At 46.7% G+C, this 17,990-nt stretch overlaps 1 protein-coding gene across 22 annotated transcripts in view; it reads right to left on the minus strand.

The window, feature by feature from the left end:
• The window catches only part of ABCC4 (ATP binding cassette subfamily C member 4), a 275,943-nt gene that overhangs the window by 166,693 nt on the left and 91,260 nt on the right, over positions 1-17,990 (minus strand). For all 22 annotated transcript variants that reach the window (XR_004958001.1, XR_004957999.1, XR_004957998.1 and 19 more), the window contains 6 exons: positions 17,846-17,935; positions 16,438-16,601; positions 15,154-15,279; positions 14,077-14,326; positions 3,621-3,722; positions 1,112-1,201 (listed from right to left, as the gene is read on the minus strand). Coding sequence is in view for 16 of the 22 variants with exons in the window: in XM_036249556.1 (XP_036105449.1) it covers positions 1,112-1,201; positions 3,621-3,722; positions 14,077-14,326; positions 15,154-15,279; positions 16,438-16,601; positions 17,846-17,935 (822 nt within the window). In the remaining 6 variants the exon portion in view is untranslated. The remainder of the gene's footprint in view (positions 1-1,111; positions 1,202-3,620; positions 3,723-14,076; positions 14,327-15,153; positions 15,280-16,437; positions 16,602-17,845; positions 17,936-17,990) is intronic.

A 17,990-nucleotide genomic window follows, 5' to 3' on the forward strand; every position in this document is an offset into this window, starting at 1 on the left:
AATACCGCCTCCCCCCGCCCTGGGGTTTGACCAACGTTATAGCCCTGTCATCGAAAACAGGATAAAGTCACAGCCTGGGAGCTACAATTAAAAAAATTTAAAATAACACTGTTGGTCAGTGTAAACTAATGGCTGATAAGAGTATAACACACTCACTCTGCCCAAAACTTAACCCCCAAATGAAATGCTATACTCAACAAAGACTGATTAAGGATGTTGAACATTCTTAACTAACAGTGACCTGGTATGATCTTCACATGCCCGGTGTTTAATGCAGCTGTCCCAGCAACCAGGAATCCTTGATTGAACAAACACATGTTCCTGTAAAGCTATGTGTATGTAATATTTCCAATGCACCAGAAAAGATCATTTAAAGGGACTCTGAAGTAAGTCATATTTGCGAAGAGGAAAAATCCACCACGAGAGAAACAATCTCCCCTCGTTTCTATGGCCTATGTTTAGATTTCTATATTGCGTTGTTTCAGAACACACAAGACTGAGTGTGCATGCACGTTTCCTTCGGCTCCGTGACCGCATACAGACGTGACAAGCCTGTGCCCACATGATCAGACTGCTTATCTGCTTATACGGATCCGGCTGCGTCTGGAAGCAAAGGCGGCTGGGTCCTACCCCGCCTGTACCTCCCGCCCCCCACCCAGGGCCACGCACAGGGCTGCACATTTGCTAAGTGTGCACTGACACGACGTGGGGAAGTCCGGTGAGGAAATGTCTAAAGCTTTCTGGAAGAGCCTTCCCCTCCAGGCTTCCTGTAAGGTGTGCTCTGACAAAAAGAAGTCCCACTTTCTCTGTCATTCCATCCCGAAAAGCTGTCACTGAAATCATTTCCTTCACCGACACAGACAACTTCCCGTCAGGCAGTTCCCAAGTGTGCCACTTGAACGACCGAGAGAAAAACATAACCTGCTTTATCCAGTTTCTTCGGCCATGCAGCCTTCTTACCCAATGAACGGGCCACAGAACGCACTCTGAGAAATGCCACCCTAGATATGCCCAGTTCGTATGTGCGTTACATACGGCTTTGGGCTCGACCCTGAGACTTTGACACAGGATATGGCGTTGCATCCAGCTGCCAAAAGATGTGACAACTTACCTTTCCTGCTCCCACAGGTCCGACCACAGCTAACAGTTCACCGGGCCTGACAGTGAAGGAGAGGTCTTGTAGGGTTGGGGTTTCTGATACCTACAAATGAAAGTTTACAAAAAAGTGTCCATTTCGATCAAATAATACACGTCACTTCAAAAAGCTGAGAACATTGTGTACTAGTCAGTGATACATGAAGATAACGCACATCATTCTCCTTCCTATTTTAAGATACTGTGTCCTGGAGTCCTTTTCATTCAGTCGTGTCTCTCTGGGGGAAGGCCCATTCTTTTAACATATTTCCATGTGGGCACTTGCGTAGAATATAAGTAGTAGAAGTGACAAGGCACCTTCTATAAATGAAAAATCCTCGACAGACACTAACTTATTAAAAATACTATACTTAATGGAACATTCAGTGTGGGAGGTTTTAATCATTTGTTGTCACAACTTTTGGTTTTACTCTTATTTCATGCATCTCCACAAGGTGGCAGCATAAGTACACGGCATGCCTGTATCTCACCAAGAAACCATTTGAAATCTCCAGGAATCTTGCTTCATCTTCATTTGATAAAGACCCAGTCCATTCATTTCATGAATGAATGCCAGCCAGTAAGCCCTCCCCCCACCTACCTGTCTGGCTGTCTAGTGGAGCTGGTTAGAGAGCCCATGTCTTTCTCCTACATTGCAAACCAGCAAGCACTTTATCTTCCCTCAGCTTCTCTCCAAAACCCCCAATGGCTGTGCCCCTCCCCCACCCTGGGGCACTCTCACTCTACCTAACCTGACAGCCTCTAATTACCCCCTAACACGGGGCATAATCCGTCCACAGCAATGCTAGCACAACAGAGAAGGATGATCTGTACTACAAGCTGCAAACATCTGAGAACATGCTGTCAAGGTTCTTGGAAGAACAGAACAGCTCATTTCACAATGCTGCACAGTTTAGTACAAAAGAAATTTGGCCACAGGCCATACAAAGTGGCTGTTAGCTACCTCAGTGCCTCTTCCAACACAATGCATTCAGTAGAGGACACCTTTATGAGTAATAAAGGTGCTTTCTATAAACGCTTAACACTCTGTTATGATGAGCCATACGAAACAGGAGGCACACCTACTGCATTAAGAGAGCAGAGCAGGTTAGGTAAGGCAGCTTGTGTAAACATCCATGTGCAAAAGGTGCAGTGATGTGGCTTTCTATAGTTGGGTATTGTTTTGCTGGAGATGGCAGACACTGAATTAAAAGTAGGTGACCACAATGCAGGTGGCACAATACTTAGCCATAGGCATGAAAATATGGTGTACAGAGTTTGGACACTGGACCACTGGGGAAGGGAGAGCCAGCGCGGAGGTGGGCAGGAGTGCTGGTCGGGCACCTGTCTGCTCCAGGCTCCATTTGCTGACCTTCTCCTGCAAACTTGCAAACCCGGTCAACTCCAATTCAGCCCTTGGAGAGCACCCTCTGAGGCCAGGAGGCAGGAGTGGGAGAAGCTGCTTTCAGCAGCCTTCCCAGGACAGTCACACCACCCCTGCAGGGCCAGAACCAACAGCACAGCCCTGCACGCTATAGTCCCTCCTCCCACGGGCAGTGGGCTCCTGGGTTCGGCTCCCACCCGACGACCCTCTGCTAAATGTCACCTCCTCCCTGGGTCCCTATAGCTCTAGCGGTGGAACTCGGTTTAGTTTCTTGCTGTTGCTAATCTCGAGGTCACCTCACCTGCCACCTATGTAATTAATTCCCTGCGTAAAATTCCTGCTCCAGTGGTGTGGGTTCTGTTTTCCTGACTAACCCAGACTGATACAGAAGGGTGTGCACAGAAGACCACAGAACCAGGGAGAAAGCGTTTCAGCTATGGATAAAAGGGGCTGCATGGGTGCGCAGGTTTGAGAACTTCTCGGGAGCAGTCCCCGGTTTTTTGCATTTTTCTTTCCCCATTTGCCTATGTGTCATAAATAAACCAAGATTGGAAAACTCCTTGGGATCTAGCCAGTTCTACCTGCATGCTTGCCACACGGGGAAACCCTTAGACTGGGACTCACGGAGGTTCCCACGCCTGCCTGCTGCCTCCTCCCTGCTCTCAGCTGCCACCGAAGTAGCCAGCACCATCTAGAGGCCTAGAATAGGGGAGCCCCACCTACCCACAGCAAAGATCCAAAATATGGTTTCATTCAGCATGTACTAAGATGGTGTTCTCACAATCAAGATAAAAAATGTACACTCAAATGCTGTAAATTCTAACATTACCAACTTACATATCTTAAGTTCAAAATGGGGTGATGTTTTGAAAGTTCTCTTAAAAATGAGATACAGAACAACATGTCAAATGCCTTAGGCTGATTTTATACTTCATCTCCATTCATTGCAAAACTTATTCCTGATTTCGAGAGTTTTTATAACATACTCTCAGTAAATGAGCAAGTCACATTTGATACCATGTGTAAAATCACAAAATTCTCTATTAAATCTAAGTCTCCAGTTCTGTTAGCGGCCACAACCCTGTAATAAAGGATTTGTTACCTTATCCCAAAAAGTGGTCAAATCCTGCACTTGCACTATCGTTTTACCGTCTGCTGGTAGCTCAGGGCTGCATCGTTTAATCTCATCAAGCAAGAGAAAGTTCTACAGAAAAGAAAAAAAACACAGATGGTTTAAACTGCAGGTACAAAATCACAATAAAAAATAACTGCTTTCCTGGAATTCGCAATATAAAACTTCACACAGGGTACATGTCATCTAATCAATTGCATTTAAATAGTTAGTTCATACCAGAACATATTATAAAATATAACACAGCTGACCCTTGAACAACATGGGTTTGAACTGTGCAGATCCATGAGATTTTTTTTTTTCAGTAAATACTGTAAAGTTATTTATTTTCTCATCCTTATGATTTTTCTCAATAACATTTTCTTTACCTTATGTTAGTTCAAGAATATAGCATATAATATACAAAATGTGCGTTAATCGACTGTCTACGTTACCAGGAAGGCTTCCAGCCAACAGGAGGTTACTAGTAGTTGAGTTTTGAGGGAGTCAAAGTTACGCACAGATTCTTAGACTGCACGAGGCAGGGGGGTCGGGGGTGTTGGCATCTCTAATCCCCATAATGTTCAAGGGTCAACTGTATATATTATAGCACAAATTTTATTTATTTTTTTATATATGTTTTTATTGATTTTAGAGAGAGAGGAAGGGAGACAGAGAGATAGAAACATTGATCGGTTGCCTCCTGCATGTCCCCTGCAGGTGATGGAGCCAGCAACCTGGGCATGTGCCCTGACTGGGAGCCCACCAGCCAGGCTTACAGCATAAATTTTATATACATTTATATTTCATAGTATATAGTATATATAATTATGTAATATACTGTATATAAATTATATATGTAGTATAGTGTTATATAATATATAGTAGTATATATTATATATTAGTATATATAACATAGTATATATTATATATCAGCAACATATAAATATTAGAGTTCATACCCACAAGGTTATCTTTGTAACTTTCTCAACAGCATATTAGTTCCCTTGGAGAGAAAACATGGCTCCCAACTTGAACATTTAGAACCTGGGCATTTTTATTGCCTTCCTTTTGCGTTACTAACAATAAACACACGAGTTGGTAGGAAATGATTCCATAAATATTTACTGAATCCCACCCTGTGCCAAGCCCGTGCGACATGCTAGGAACACAAAGACAGGAGGCCACTCCTGGGCCTTCGGGGCCTCAGGCTGGCGCAGGAGCACAGGCTGGGAACACGAGACCCAGAGCTGAGACCCCGAGTGAAGGCCCCCAGCTCTGCTGCTTGTTTGCTGTGACCTTCAGCTGGGCACTCTGTTTTTCTCCTGGTGCGTGTCAAATCAATACAGCACTGCCTGTCACTCACTCTCACTCCAGTCATCGTTCCCAAAAGAAAACATGCTTATTGACTTTCTCTCTTAAAAAATACTTCATAAGCATCTTTCGACAATCACTTGCCTTTTCTCCTTAGCTAATGCCCTCTCCCCGGCAACAGGAAGGGCTGTGTCTTCCAGGTCTTGCAATTTTCCGTACTAGTCAGGAGCTATTCAATACTATGCAGCTGAATAAAACAGTCCTGGTAGCCACTGCAAATCTAACATTACGACATGGAAAACTTCCTCTTGCTCTGCAAATGCTAGACATGAGATAAGCCACAATGGTGCAGAAACTGGATGAATAACTGAGACCACCCTCACCCCCCAAACCGAATCTTTGAATCTGTAGCAGACTGTTGGCTGTCCTCAAAGTCTGCTCTCGTTCCTCTGTGGCAACAAAGCCCCAATTTTTCGCTGGCCCTTGGTAGTCTAAGGAAGACCTCGCTCCCCAGACTCCCGTGCACCTAAGTGTGGCCATGTGACTAATTTTAGACCAGTGGAAAGTGACATCATCCAGAAACCTCTTCCCCCCACAGCCCGGGACGTGGAGGCTGTCAGCCTGCTCAAGGCCGCACGCAGCAGGGTGACAAGAAGAGTTTGGGTCCCTGGCACCATGAAGGATCCTACTAGCCAAGAACTCATCATGTGGTGAATTCTGTCACCCCAAAAAGTTATCTTGAAGTCCTAACCCAAGTTACCTTGAAATGTGGCTTTATTTGCCAACAGGGTCATTACAGAAGTAATTAATTAGGGTGTGGCTATGCTGGAGTACAGTGGGCTCCAAATACAATATGACTAGGATCCTTCTAAGAAGAGAAGAGAGACGCAGAGGCGGATGCACAGGCAGAGAACAGCCCCGTGACAGAGACTGGAGTGATGTGGTTACAGCCAAGGAATACCAAGGGTGTGCTGGCAACCACCAGAAAAGGCAAGGAAGGATTCTCCCCTCCAGACCTAAGGAACCGTGGCCCTGCTGACACCTTGATTTCGGACTTCTAGCCTCCAGAACCCTGAAACAACACTTTTGTGCTGTTATAAGCCACCCAGTGTGTGTTACTATGTTACCGCAGCCCTGGGAAACCAAGACAGAACCTTACAAGGACTTTTGCATGAGAGAAAAGAAAGTCCCTTATATAAGCAGCTTTTCTTTAATCCTCCCTGGAGGATATTTTTCCATTTGTCTTCAGATCGAGTGGGAGGGAGGGAGGGATGAAAGGAGGGAGAGAGAGAGAGAAGAACACCGATGTGAGAGAGACATCAACTGGTTGCCTCCCACATGACCCCGACCAGGGCTGGGGACCGAACCGCAACCAAGGCACATGCCCTTGGCCGGAATCAAACCCATGACTGGTCCGAGGGCCGACACGCTAACTGCTGACCCAAACCAGCCAGGGCATGTAAGCAGCTTTAACATGGATAATCTAGAAGCCACAGGCAAACTTAATCCCAACCAGTACAGGAAGCAACTGAAATAATCACGTGAAAGACAAAACAGCACATAAGTAAGTCACCTCTTACTCTCAAAGTTGTAAACAGCCCTAAATTCTTTTCTATCACTCCACAAAGCTACAAACGTGACTGTAATGTTCTACTTCAACAGACCAGCAAGTAAAAAATGGAGATGCAAACTGCGGTGTAGGCAAAGGGAAACGCGCCCTGTGCATTTCTTGCAAAGACCCAGCAAGCGTGAGACACCACCTGCGTCTTCGTTCTTCACTCATCACCCCTCCAGGCTCACTGAGAACCTGCTGAAGACTGGGCACCGCTACTCCGACTGCCAAGCCCAAGTCTAGCACGGAGGTCGAGTGGACAGACGCAGTCTGAGGACACCTTGATTTCTCTCTGCATCCCACCTCTCCCTAGTCGCCCAACCATCAACTCTTACCTATTCTGCCACAATCCATCACGCTCTCTTATTCTCCATTCCTCTTGAAACAACAGTAACTTCAGAATCTCACTCACTACCCATCGTTGAAAATACGTCTCCCTACACTGCCTGGTTCCTTCCCAGCAGTCTCCGCCACTGAACCCATCCAGAACACAGTCGCTCCCTACTGATCTCCTTACCACATCTCTGATTCTGTCCAACATGCTTAAAACCTTTTAGTGACCCAGCACACCTAAGTCCATGCTCCCAAAGTGGCCTCAGCCTTGATACCCTGAGTAATCATCCTACCCACCCTCCCCAGTTGAGCTCAAATACGAATCCTACTGGAAGCAGATCAGGATGGTCCCAATGGGCGCTGCTCCCCCGTCTCAGAATCTCCGCAGGGACTTTAAGTCCCGTAGAGGGCAGAGACTATGTCATCACACACTTGACAAACACAATCTCAACTCCAACTAACGCTGAGCCTCACACAGTCAGCATGTCACAGATATCTGCCAAAGGAATGCACAGAATATGTGGTTGGTTAAAATGAGTCAAACCACGGGGTGCACCGCTACAGCCTCACTCAGCTAACCCGCAACAAGTAAATGTGATTATGTTCAAGTCTCACCCAAACAGAATAAAATTCTGATATTAGCTTGAGCGTATGCCCAGCCCATAAAATTCAACAGTCAGTGTGTGCATATTAGAATAGAAATATCCTACCCTAAATAGGAATATATATGTACGAAGTGAGGGAGCAGTAGTAGTAAATCTATTGGGCATCTCTGTCCATAAAGAGGTCTGGGTGGAGAAAGACGCCGCAATCTTTCAGCTTGTCAAGGCACCAGAAGTACTAGGTGGACTTCTCTCTAGTGCTCGGGCTGATGAAACGCTGAAATTAAATTGCCATTAGAGCCATGAAGTGAGTACCCGGAACAGGCCACGCGGGAAAGCATGAGACGCTGGCCCTCAAGCCAAAAAGGGTGACTTCAGAGTGGTTGCTGGGCAAAACCCGAAGCAGCGTGGGGAATAACAAAACCTCAGAGGCAAGTGTTCCTGCTTGGAGAAGCCGCTGCAGACTTTCAGGGCTTGAAGTTAAAACAAGATCTTTTAGAACCCTACTGGATTCATTCAATGCCAAGACCATCAGGCTTCTCGCCTCACTAAAAAATAAATAAATAAAGTTCTTGAGCCTGTAACTTCATGATAAAGCCTTCATTGTCTGTACATGACAAGAAATTGAAAAGCATGTATAAAAAAGGCACTACACTATAAAGCCCACATGGAGGTGTGCCCAGTGGACGTGGGTCACAGCACCGTCACCAAGGTAGGAGAGCGTGGTGGAGTTTCTGCCGAACGTGATCTTACTGGAAGTCACTCAAGATGGCCCACACTACTGAGTCCCGGCGCTGCAGAAGACACGGTCACAGCAAGCTGCAAGAAGACAGTGTTTCCTAACTCTATGTGCCTGCGAAGCTTCTGGACCACGGACGGTCACCCCACCTCGCTCTGCCGACCTATCAGTGTGCTCAGCAGACCTTCCTGCCTCTCCAGCCACCAAATTCCCCTTCCAACTGCACTTTAACACAGTGAGAGGCAGGGAGGAGAGGAGAGTGAGCGCTGGATCAGCTCATCACACAGTCGCCCGCCTTGGCCGAGGTTTCCCTGTCCTTAGTTTTAGTTACCCGCAGTCAAATGCGGACCAAAATTTTTTAGTGGAAAATCCCAGAAATAAGCAATTCCGAAGTTTCCAAGTTCGCTCCATCCTGCCCAGGCCTTGAATGATCCCTTTGTCCGGCATACTGCCTCACTCCATCTCATCCCAGAGGCCCTGCCTCATCTCACATCGTCACCAGAAGGGTGAGTGCAGTACAGTAAGACAGTCTGAGAGAGAGAAACCACCGTCACGTAACTTTTATTACAGTATATTAGCAGAATTGTTCTACTTTTACTATCAGTTATTATCTTTAAGCTCTTACTTGCCTAACTTATAAATCAAACTATATTACAGATATATGTAGGGGAAACTATGCAGTTTCAGGCATTCACAAGGGGTCTTGGAAAGTACCCCCCCCACCCCCCCGAAGACTGCTGTATTTACTGCCGATTACTTCTGTGAGATAGCTCAGAAAGGATACTGAACCGGGCAAATGGCCCATTACAGGGTCTTAAAGCAAACACCTGGGCATTTGAAAAGTACCTCAGACTTCAAAACCAAAGTCATACTCTTCTCCTCCCCAAATCTGGTCTTCTTCTAGTATTTTATATTTCAATAAATCAGTGATTTTACAGCAAAAAGACCCAAAGCAGCCTGTGATCCTTCCTTGTGCCGAACTTCTCCCCTCCCACCATAACCAACTCACTGAAACTTGCTCCTGAGGAAATCTCAAATCTGGCCAAGTCGCTACTCTACCCTAATCCAAACCACATCGTCCCATTCCTGGACTACCTACGCCTCTTTAACTATATCCCTGCCTTCCTCTAGCCCCCCACCCCACCTCCCTGACCTGTTCCCCCGGGCTGCAGACAGGGTGAGATATGAAGAGGCTAAACATCTGAATGCTGAAGGCAGGGCCCTACACAGTCCCCGGCTCAGGTCTCCAGCACTGTCTCCTCTGCGACCTCAGACTTTCTCAAATACATGGATCTCCTTCTTGTGCACTAAGAGCTTTTGTCACATAACTATCCCCGTGAAACTGCAAAGCATCAGCCTCCTACCTCCCCCACTGGCCTGCCCCTCCCACCCTCACCCACGTCACCGTCCTGGTAACTTCTTCAGCCTCTCCCAGGAAGCACCACCTCCAAAATTACAGCAGCGTCTCCCACAAAGCACATCAACAGGGAGTTTTATTCTTTGCTTCTTTATGACCCCACTTCCCTACTTGATGATACATAAATTCCAAGCAGGAAGGACTTCTGTGCACGTGCTTACCATTGTATATATGCATCAAAATTTTTAAAAGTGTTATAGAAATCATGTGGACTGAAAAACGAGTCTAAGATCTAAGAGAAAAAAAATCCGGCCCTGGCCACGAACCCAAGAGTAGTGGGTTTGATTTCTAGTCACGGGCACGTACTTGGGTTGCAGGTTCGATCCCCGGTTGGGTCACAGAGGAGGCAACCAATCAATGTGTCTCTCTCACATCAATGTTTCTCTCTTTCTCTCTCTCCCTCCCTCCCTTCTTCCACTCTCTCTAATAATCAGTGAAAAAATATCCTCGGGTAAGAATTAACAAAGAAAAAAAATTCAATAATGTTTTTTAACACCACCAATGAAGCAGTTTGCATGCTAACACCAGCCACTTCTCTCCACGCTTATTCTCTACCATTTGTCCCATCTTTGCTGAAAACCACCGCTGAACAGATCTGTAAATTCCTAGGCCCACCCGCACGCCGGAGACTATGTACGTGAGGGAGAAGTGAGGTTTCCTGCTTACATTAAAGGTGCTTTAACTTGACAAAGTCACCCCGTCAAAGTTTTCAGCAGATCATAACTTTAATGTTACCGAACACATCTGCAGGGGAAGAAATTTCAAGCGTCAGATGCAGTTCAGTTGCATTTTGGTGGAAAAGAAGTAAAAAATCCTACCCAAATATTTGGCAATTCCCTGAAAACCTTCTGCAGGATCCCTTTCATGCCATACTCTTTTTTCTTTTTATCCTTACCCGGGGGTATTTTTCCATTTATCTTCAGATAGAGCAGGAAGGAGGGAGGGAGGGAGAGAGAAACATCGATGTGAGAGAGACACATCTGGATTGGTTGCCTCCCACACAACCCCAACCAGGGCCAGGGATGGACTACAACCGAGATACATGCCCTTGGCCGAAATCAAACCCGTGACTCTTTGGTTCATGGGCCAATGCTCTGACACTAAACCAAACCGGCCAGGCATGCCATACTCCTCGATGCATTACATAATCCATCAGAGAAGGAAAGTTACCACTTTCCCCTAATTAGTGCTCAACTGTTAAGCATTCTCAGAATCCCACAGACATGACAGATGCACGTTTTCTGAGTACCTACTATGTGTGAGGAGTACAAAGATGAACGAGGCACGTACCTGCCCGTTACAAGTCTGGGGTTCAGGGAGGGAGAAGGAAAAATCCCTACAGATGGCTTCAATTCATGGGGTGCGGATGGTCACACCAGGGAACTCAAAGGAAGAGATGGGGGTTCAAGAGGATATGACAGTTCATTTTGTGTGTCAACCTGGCGAGGCCATGGCTCCCAGATATTTGCTCAAACACATCTGGATGTTACAGTAAACATACAAACAAAACAGACAGACTCATAGAGAGCAGGCAGACAGCTCTGGGGGTGGGGGGTTGGAGGTTGTGGGAGTGGCAGAGGGCACAGAGGGAATAAATTGTGATGAGAAAAAATAAACTATATTTTACAAAAAAGAAAGTCTTTTTTAGATAAGATTAACATTTAAATCAGCAGACACTGTGTAAAGCAGATTATCCTCCAAATGGGGGTGGGCCTCATCCAATCAGTTGAAGGCCTTAAGAGAAAAAAGACTGACCTCCTCCATAGAGGGAATTCTATCTCCAGACTGCCTTTGGACTTGAATACATTTTAGCACAAAGCCCCATGTTTTTAATCTTTGATCGCATGTGGCCAGTAAGACTGTCAGACTAATTTTGTTAACCAAGGAAGACTGAGTGTTTCTATTTACCTATAAGGCCCCAAAGAAAACCTGGCCGTCTGTACAGCCCAAGAGCCCGGCCAGCAGTGTCTACATCAGCACTAGGTTGTCCAGGTTGTGTGGGGCACTGCTCCTCTCTTTAGAGAGCAGGACCATCAAGTCCAGACAGGTTGGTCTGAGACACACTGGTAGACACACAGAACAAGGAGAAGACTCAGACCCAGACCCCTAGGCTGAGACCCACAAGGCCCAATGTTCCATTAATGCCTAACTCAAATCTGCTCCCTCACTGCATTTCTCTGGCTCCCGGCTCAGGTTGGGCCACCCTGGGCCTCTGCTGACTGCTAATTTTGTCCTGCAGCCATTGTTTCAGTCAATCTAGTATTTATGTGATGCCCTTTGTGTGTCCAACATGGGGCTGAGCACTATGCAAAAGAACTACCGGGCATGGTCTGCTGTCGAGTGGCTCAGAACGCTCCTGGGGAGTCAGAATCGCCCCACCTGCAATGATGCTGAGCGGTGCTCTGCAGTCCTCGCCTGTAACGGAAGCCTGAGACCAGCATGAGCTAACATGCTGGGAGAGGGTGTGGGAGCTGGCCGGAGGGCTCAGCAGCATCTGCTTAAATCAAGGACAGAACAGAAGGCAAGTCAGGGGGCCGAACAGATCAAACAAAGACCTAAAAGTGGGGACGAACGTGGCACGGAACCCGCTGGAGTGGCGAGTTGCATGCTGGGCACCACACACTGCAGCCAGCTGAGCCTTACAGCTCGAGTTTAAAACTGATGGCACAGAAACAGGAAACCTTTGGAGGTCTTCGGAGGAAGACTAAATGGTTAAAACAACACTTAAGGAAACAGTCCACCTGCCAGGAGGTGCTGAGAAGATGATGTTACAAGGGTTAAGAAACCAGGTTCTGGGCTGAATCCTAATTCTACTCCTTGCAAGCTATGTGGGGATGGGCACACTAGTTCACCTGTTACAGAACATGTTTCTTTACCTGCAAAGGGGGCACACTAATGCTCATCTCCTCCGATCCTTGTCAGATTAAACGAGATACTGTATAAAGGCACAACATTATGGCAGCACAAAAAGAACACAAAGCCACCACCTGGAAGAGCTACAGTGCACACTTAATCTGTCACTATGGTCCAAGGATATTCCTACATGTCTTCTTTCAAATGAGGAAGCTAAAAAAAACATTGTACTGAATTGATTGCATGGGCCATCCCTTAACAAAGTTGCTAGAAAACCCTGTCAGGGAAAAAAAAGATAAATGCAGAGGACCAGAACTGACCCCATAAGATGGATCTGTTTTATGGGTTATGCTTTTTATTATATAGTATAGAAATTTAATCATTTTTTTAAAAATCGCAGCTTTTATGAGAAGAACCGCCACCATCACCAAAAAAACGCACACCACGCCATCTGACTTGACTAAAGATCTATTCCTGGGCATCCATCGCTGTGGAGAAGCAGGAGCAAAACCCACGACATTTCTGGTCAAGGCCAGACACTCGGGTCCTCGCCCAGGCCCTCGCACAGAGCCAGCTCATCTTTATCGTAGACCTAGTCATGCACCCACAAACGTGATCACCTACTGCGTGCTGGGCCTTTAACCTGCTGATGTAAATTATTTGCCCCTAGCAATTTAGGGACAGCTAGTTAGGAAAAGGCAATAGTGGGCATGGTGAAATAAAAATAAAACATAAAAAGTCTGAAGGGAAGAGAATCAGGCTGGGGCAGGAAGGAAGAATGAAAAGAGGACAGGGACAAAGAGGCAGCGGTCCAAAAGGCACACCGAGAGATCACAAGCAAAGCATCCAGGAAGGAAAGAACCCATTGTTAAACTAGGAGAACTAAGTGAGGTGGAGGCCACTGCTCCTGTCCAAGGAGCAGGCACCTGCCAGCCACTGTCTCCTTCCCAGAGAGGACTCCAATCACCCCAGCCTGCGTGCAGTCCCTGCCGAGTCATTCCCGTTAGCACAGTGGACGAAGGCTGCTTCCCTCTCCTGCGTCTACACATGTCAATTACCCTGCAGTGTGACTTGAACATCAAGAGCCCTGTGCTGCGACCTATCGCATGCCTGTAATGATTCTTGTTATTTGTGATGCACTCGACCTAAGAAAATGGGGACGGTATGTATGACACTTTGGAGTGACGGCAGATTGGGCCCTGAGAGGTCAACCTCATCCAGCTGGAATGCTAAAGGAGGCACGGTTTACTTAAAACTTGCCTGCAACTTTAAAAAGTTACGTGTCGTCCTGGCCGGTTTGGCTCAGCGGTTAGAGCATCAGCCCACGGACCAGAGAATCTCAGGTTCAGTTCCCACTAAGGGCATGGACCTCAGTTGCAGTTTGTCCCCAGTTGGGTCGTGTGGGTGGCAACCGTTCAATGTGACTCTTTCACATCAATGTTTCTCTCTCTCTCTTCCTCCCTCTCTCCCTCCCGCTGTAGCTGAAGATAAATGAAAAAATGTCTTCGGGTGAAGATTAAAAAAAACAATAATAATAATAAATGAATAAATAAATAAAAAGTTATGTGTCACCAAACCTTGATCCTTCGGATGCTGACGACAGCCTCCGACACCTTCTCGATGGCCGAGGGGAAGAAGAGAGTGACGGTCAACCGCACAGCCCCGTAGAGGGTCACCGCCACGAACACACGGCTGGCTGTGATCACTTTGCCAAGGAGCACGTAGGTAGTGAAGGTCACGTAAACAATGATTTTGCTGGCAACGAAAAACGATGCCAAATTCATTCCTCTAAGGTAGGAACTTCTCAAAATCTTGGAAATTTCCTTCCTAGGAAAAAGTAGGATATAGGTTTTAAGGGAAGCAGTGACAGCAAAGTCGTGAAATGAATTCAAGTGCCTTTTGCACAGGGCCCCTTTCTAAGGAGTGGACACACTTACAGATAAACAACCGCTCTCCAGTCCAAACCCTGGCGAGCTCCCACACCAGGACCACCCGCTCCACACCCACTCTGCTCAGCCAACTGCATGAAGGCATAACAAGCACTTTAACACAATTCTAGGTCGGTCAGACTGAGTTTGAACATTCATTCGTGAACACAGGTCGTGTACCAGGCCCCTCATTGATGACACTAAGATGCAGCCTGTCCCCTCCAGAAGCACCTGCCCTCATTGGAAAAGAGAATAAGCACCCCAGCACTTGTGAGACACTAAGGCAATAGACGCAGCAGCCAGCACAGGCCCCACGGGGGCCGGAGAAGAGGCATCTAACTGGGACTGGTGGTCACACACATGAGAGGCGGCGCCTGAGTTAGTCGAGGATCCGAGAAGAATCAGAATGAGAGTGCCTTCATTTTTTTTTTTTTTTTTTTTATCCTCACCCAAGGACATTTTTCCATTCTTTATTCAGATAGAGCAGGAGGGAGAGAGAGGAAGAGAGAGAGAAACATCGCTGTGAAAGGGACACATCAAGTGGCTGCCACCCGCATGACCCAACCAGGGCCAGGGACAAACTGCAACCGAGGTACATGCCCTTAGCGGGAACTGAATCCAGGTCTCTCTGGACTGCAGGCCGACGCTCTAACCACTGAGCCAAACCAGCCAGGGCCAATTTTTTAAAAATAGGAAAAATATGGTGTGATATATATAAAAACTTACCTCCTCAAATTGGTAATCAGGTCTGCAAATGGCTTTTCCCAAGCATACATTTTTATTATTCTTATGCCCGTTATAACTTCATTCATGGTTCTGATCCTGGCGTCTGTGAAAGTTGCCGTCTTACTCCTAAAGGGACAGACGTGAGATGAGCATGGTGACCCCAAACCAATTCCCCTGTCAACAGAGGGCGCAGGCAGAGACCAGGGATCAAAGGAGTCCCTGCAGCTCGTTGGCACTGACGACAGAGGCAGGTCCTACTCAAAACACAAATGGGGCGAGACTTCGATTAGGAAGCCAACAATCCGTCCCAGTTCAAGAAGTAAGCTGGAGAACTGGCAGCATCTGCTGGGGAAGATGTGTAGAGAGTCAGATACAGACTGTCTGTCTGCTCAAGGAGGTCACGGCTGGGTAGGGACGGAAGAAAAGCATCTGAATCTAACAAGAACACAATGGACTGTGCTGGAATAATTTAGGAATGAAGGGCTGGGGAGCAGAGAAGAGAGGGCTAGTTATCCTACTGGGAAAGGAAAAGGCAAAACAGCGTCAGAATTCTGGTAGCACTGCCAACAGTCCTCAAAGGACCAGGAACACTTCTCCATGGCAAAGGGGAAAGAAAATCCCACACAGAGAAAGACACCAGGTTCTGAGGCACAAAGGAAAGAACTCCATGTGCTTCACAGAACGTATCTCCATCCACCTGACAACCTTGGCAATGACCCACTTCCAACCCTCTGGGATCTGCTTCAGGTCTAATTCATCACCGTTAGGCTTTTCATCGCCAGTCGCTGTGCTGTCACACACGCTGTTAGGACTGTGGGACGTTATGAAGGTATCGTTAAGATCAACCTCGTCCTTGGAGAGCTTACAACTTCATGGAAACAGTGAATTATAATAACAACACATACGCTGCAAATGATTCTAACACAAGCATAATAAAAGTATATGCCCCTAGAACTGGGCCCATAAGCTATCTAAATGTATCACTATTTAATAAATTTTAAATAACTTCGATGCATGTAAACACTGCTTAAGTACACTCTACTTATGGAGGTACGGCGCCTGAAAAGCTAGTGAGGAGCCAGCAGATGCCTTCCCCTTTCCTGCGACAAGACTAGCTTTCAGCTTAAGCTGGAGCCCCGCACACTAAGCCTGAGGAGTCTACAACACAGACAAGGAAGAGATCATAGTAGGCATTTGTTTTGTTTTTGATCAAAAGCATCGGGCAGACTACGCATGTTACCGAATACATACAATGTTACGACAGCACCTCTGTGTTTCTCTTACCGGAGGGATGAGAACAGCTTCCCGATGCAGCTCTGCAAAGGCAGCAGGATGACGAGCACGACCATCCCAGCAAGGCATGATATTCCTATTTCCATCCAGAGCAGGGCAGTCACTGCGATGGCCTGCATTGGGCCTGCCCACAGGAAGTGCAAGAATACTGTTACCTTAGAAGGAAAAGACAAAGCCTTTTGAGGACTGTTTAAAAACGAACCCAGTGAAAGATACAGTATACAAACCATCTGCTCTGAACCAACAGAACAAATGAGAACCTAAACAGAAGTGATCACAGTGGGTTTTAAACCTGCTACAGCAGAAAGTAGCTACTATTCCAGGGCAACCCAGGGGAGGCTACAGGTACTTCCAGGGAGAACCTGACCGGCCGCACTGGAAGGAATCGCTCAACTTTGTCTTCCCCAGAAGAGCTCAGGTTTCCCCAAACTCAAAATTTAGCCCCCCTTCCCTAGAACAGTGGTTCTCAACCTTCCTGATGACACGACCCTTTAACAGAGCTCCTCATGTTGTCTGTGGGCGTATCTGCCTGTGTGTGGACCCGCCTGGAGACGGATAGAGGAGCCGTGTCTCGGTTCCTAAGACCATGGAAAATATGTGTTTCCCGAAGCTCTTAGGCGACCCCTGTGAAAGGGTCGTTCAACCCCCAAAGGGGTTACGACCCACAGGTTGAGAACCGCTGCTCTAGGCTCTCTAACACCCAGGAAAGCCTATATTATAGTCCCTCCCACATGCTCCAGTAATTCCTTGTGTATCTGTCTCCCTGATAGACTGTGGATTCTCCAGGGCAAATGTCTTATTCATCCCTAACACTGAGTAGGAACCTTAGTTTATTTCTGATAAATGAACGATTAAAAGAGAAGTGATTTAATACAACACAGATCTGGCTAGCAGCTACAGTGCCCTGGATAATGTGATATATTCACAAGATTAAGTAGAAAAGGAACATGTGGAGGTTAGAGAAGAGTAGGTTATTTCGGCTAGGGACTACCCATTTGTCACTATTTATCGAAGTATTCCTACACAGCAGGTGCTATACAGGACACAGGGGAAGAAATAATCCCTACACACCAGGAGTTCATCATCTGCAGGAGGAGACAGATGACCCAGGCAACAACCCCAACACGATCTTCTAAGGGCCACTCCAGGAAGACTATTAGGTACATGTAACCAAGCTGGGCAAAAACACTGCTGTCTACCTATTTATGATTGAGTTATATTGTAGGCAACACTAGAAAAACATAACTCTCATCTACAGGACAACATGTTACAGCTAAGCTGCACACAGAATAAATGAGAGTTCAATAAAAACACCTTACCTCCTCAACAGAATCCTGGCCTGTGGTCCACTATGTGGGAAGGGTGGGAAATGAAAGGGCACCGCTCAGGAGCAGCTTACCTGATCAAACTTGTTCACGTCATTGGACAGCAGGTTGACAATCTGGCCTGTGGTTGTCTTGCCCATGGCCACGTTACTAAGACGAAGTGCCTGACAATGAGAGAGGGACAGAGCATTATATTCCAAAGGTGATACCAAGTCACAC

This window comes from Molossus molossus, unplaced genomic scaffold (genome assembly GCF_014108415.1).
Source record: "Molossus molossus isolate mMolMol1 unplaced genomic scaffold, mMolMol1.p scaffold_m16_p_9, whole genome shotgun sequence".
Lineage (NCBI taxonomy): Eukaryota > Metazoa > Chordata > Mammalia > Chiroptera > Molossidae > Molossus > Molossus molossus.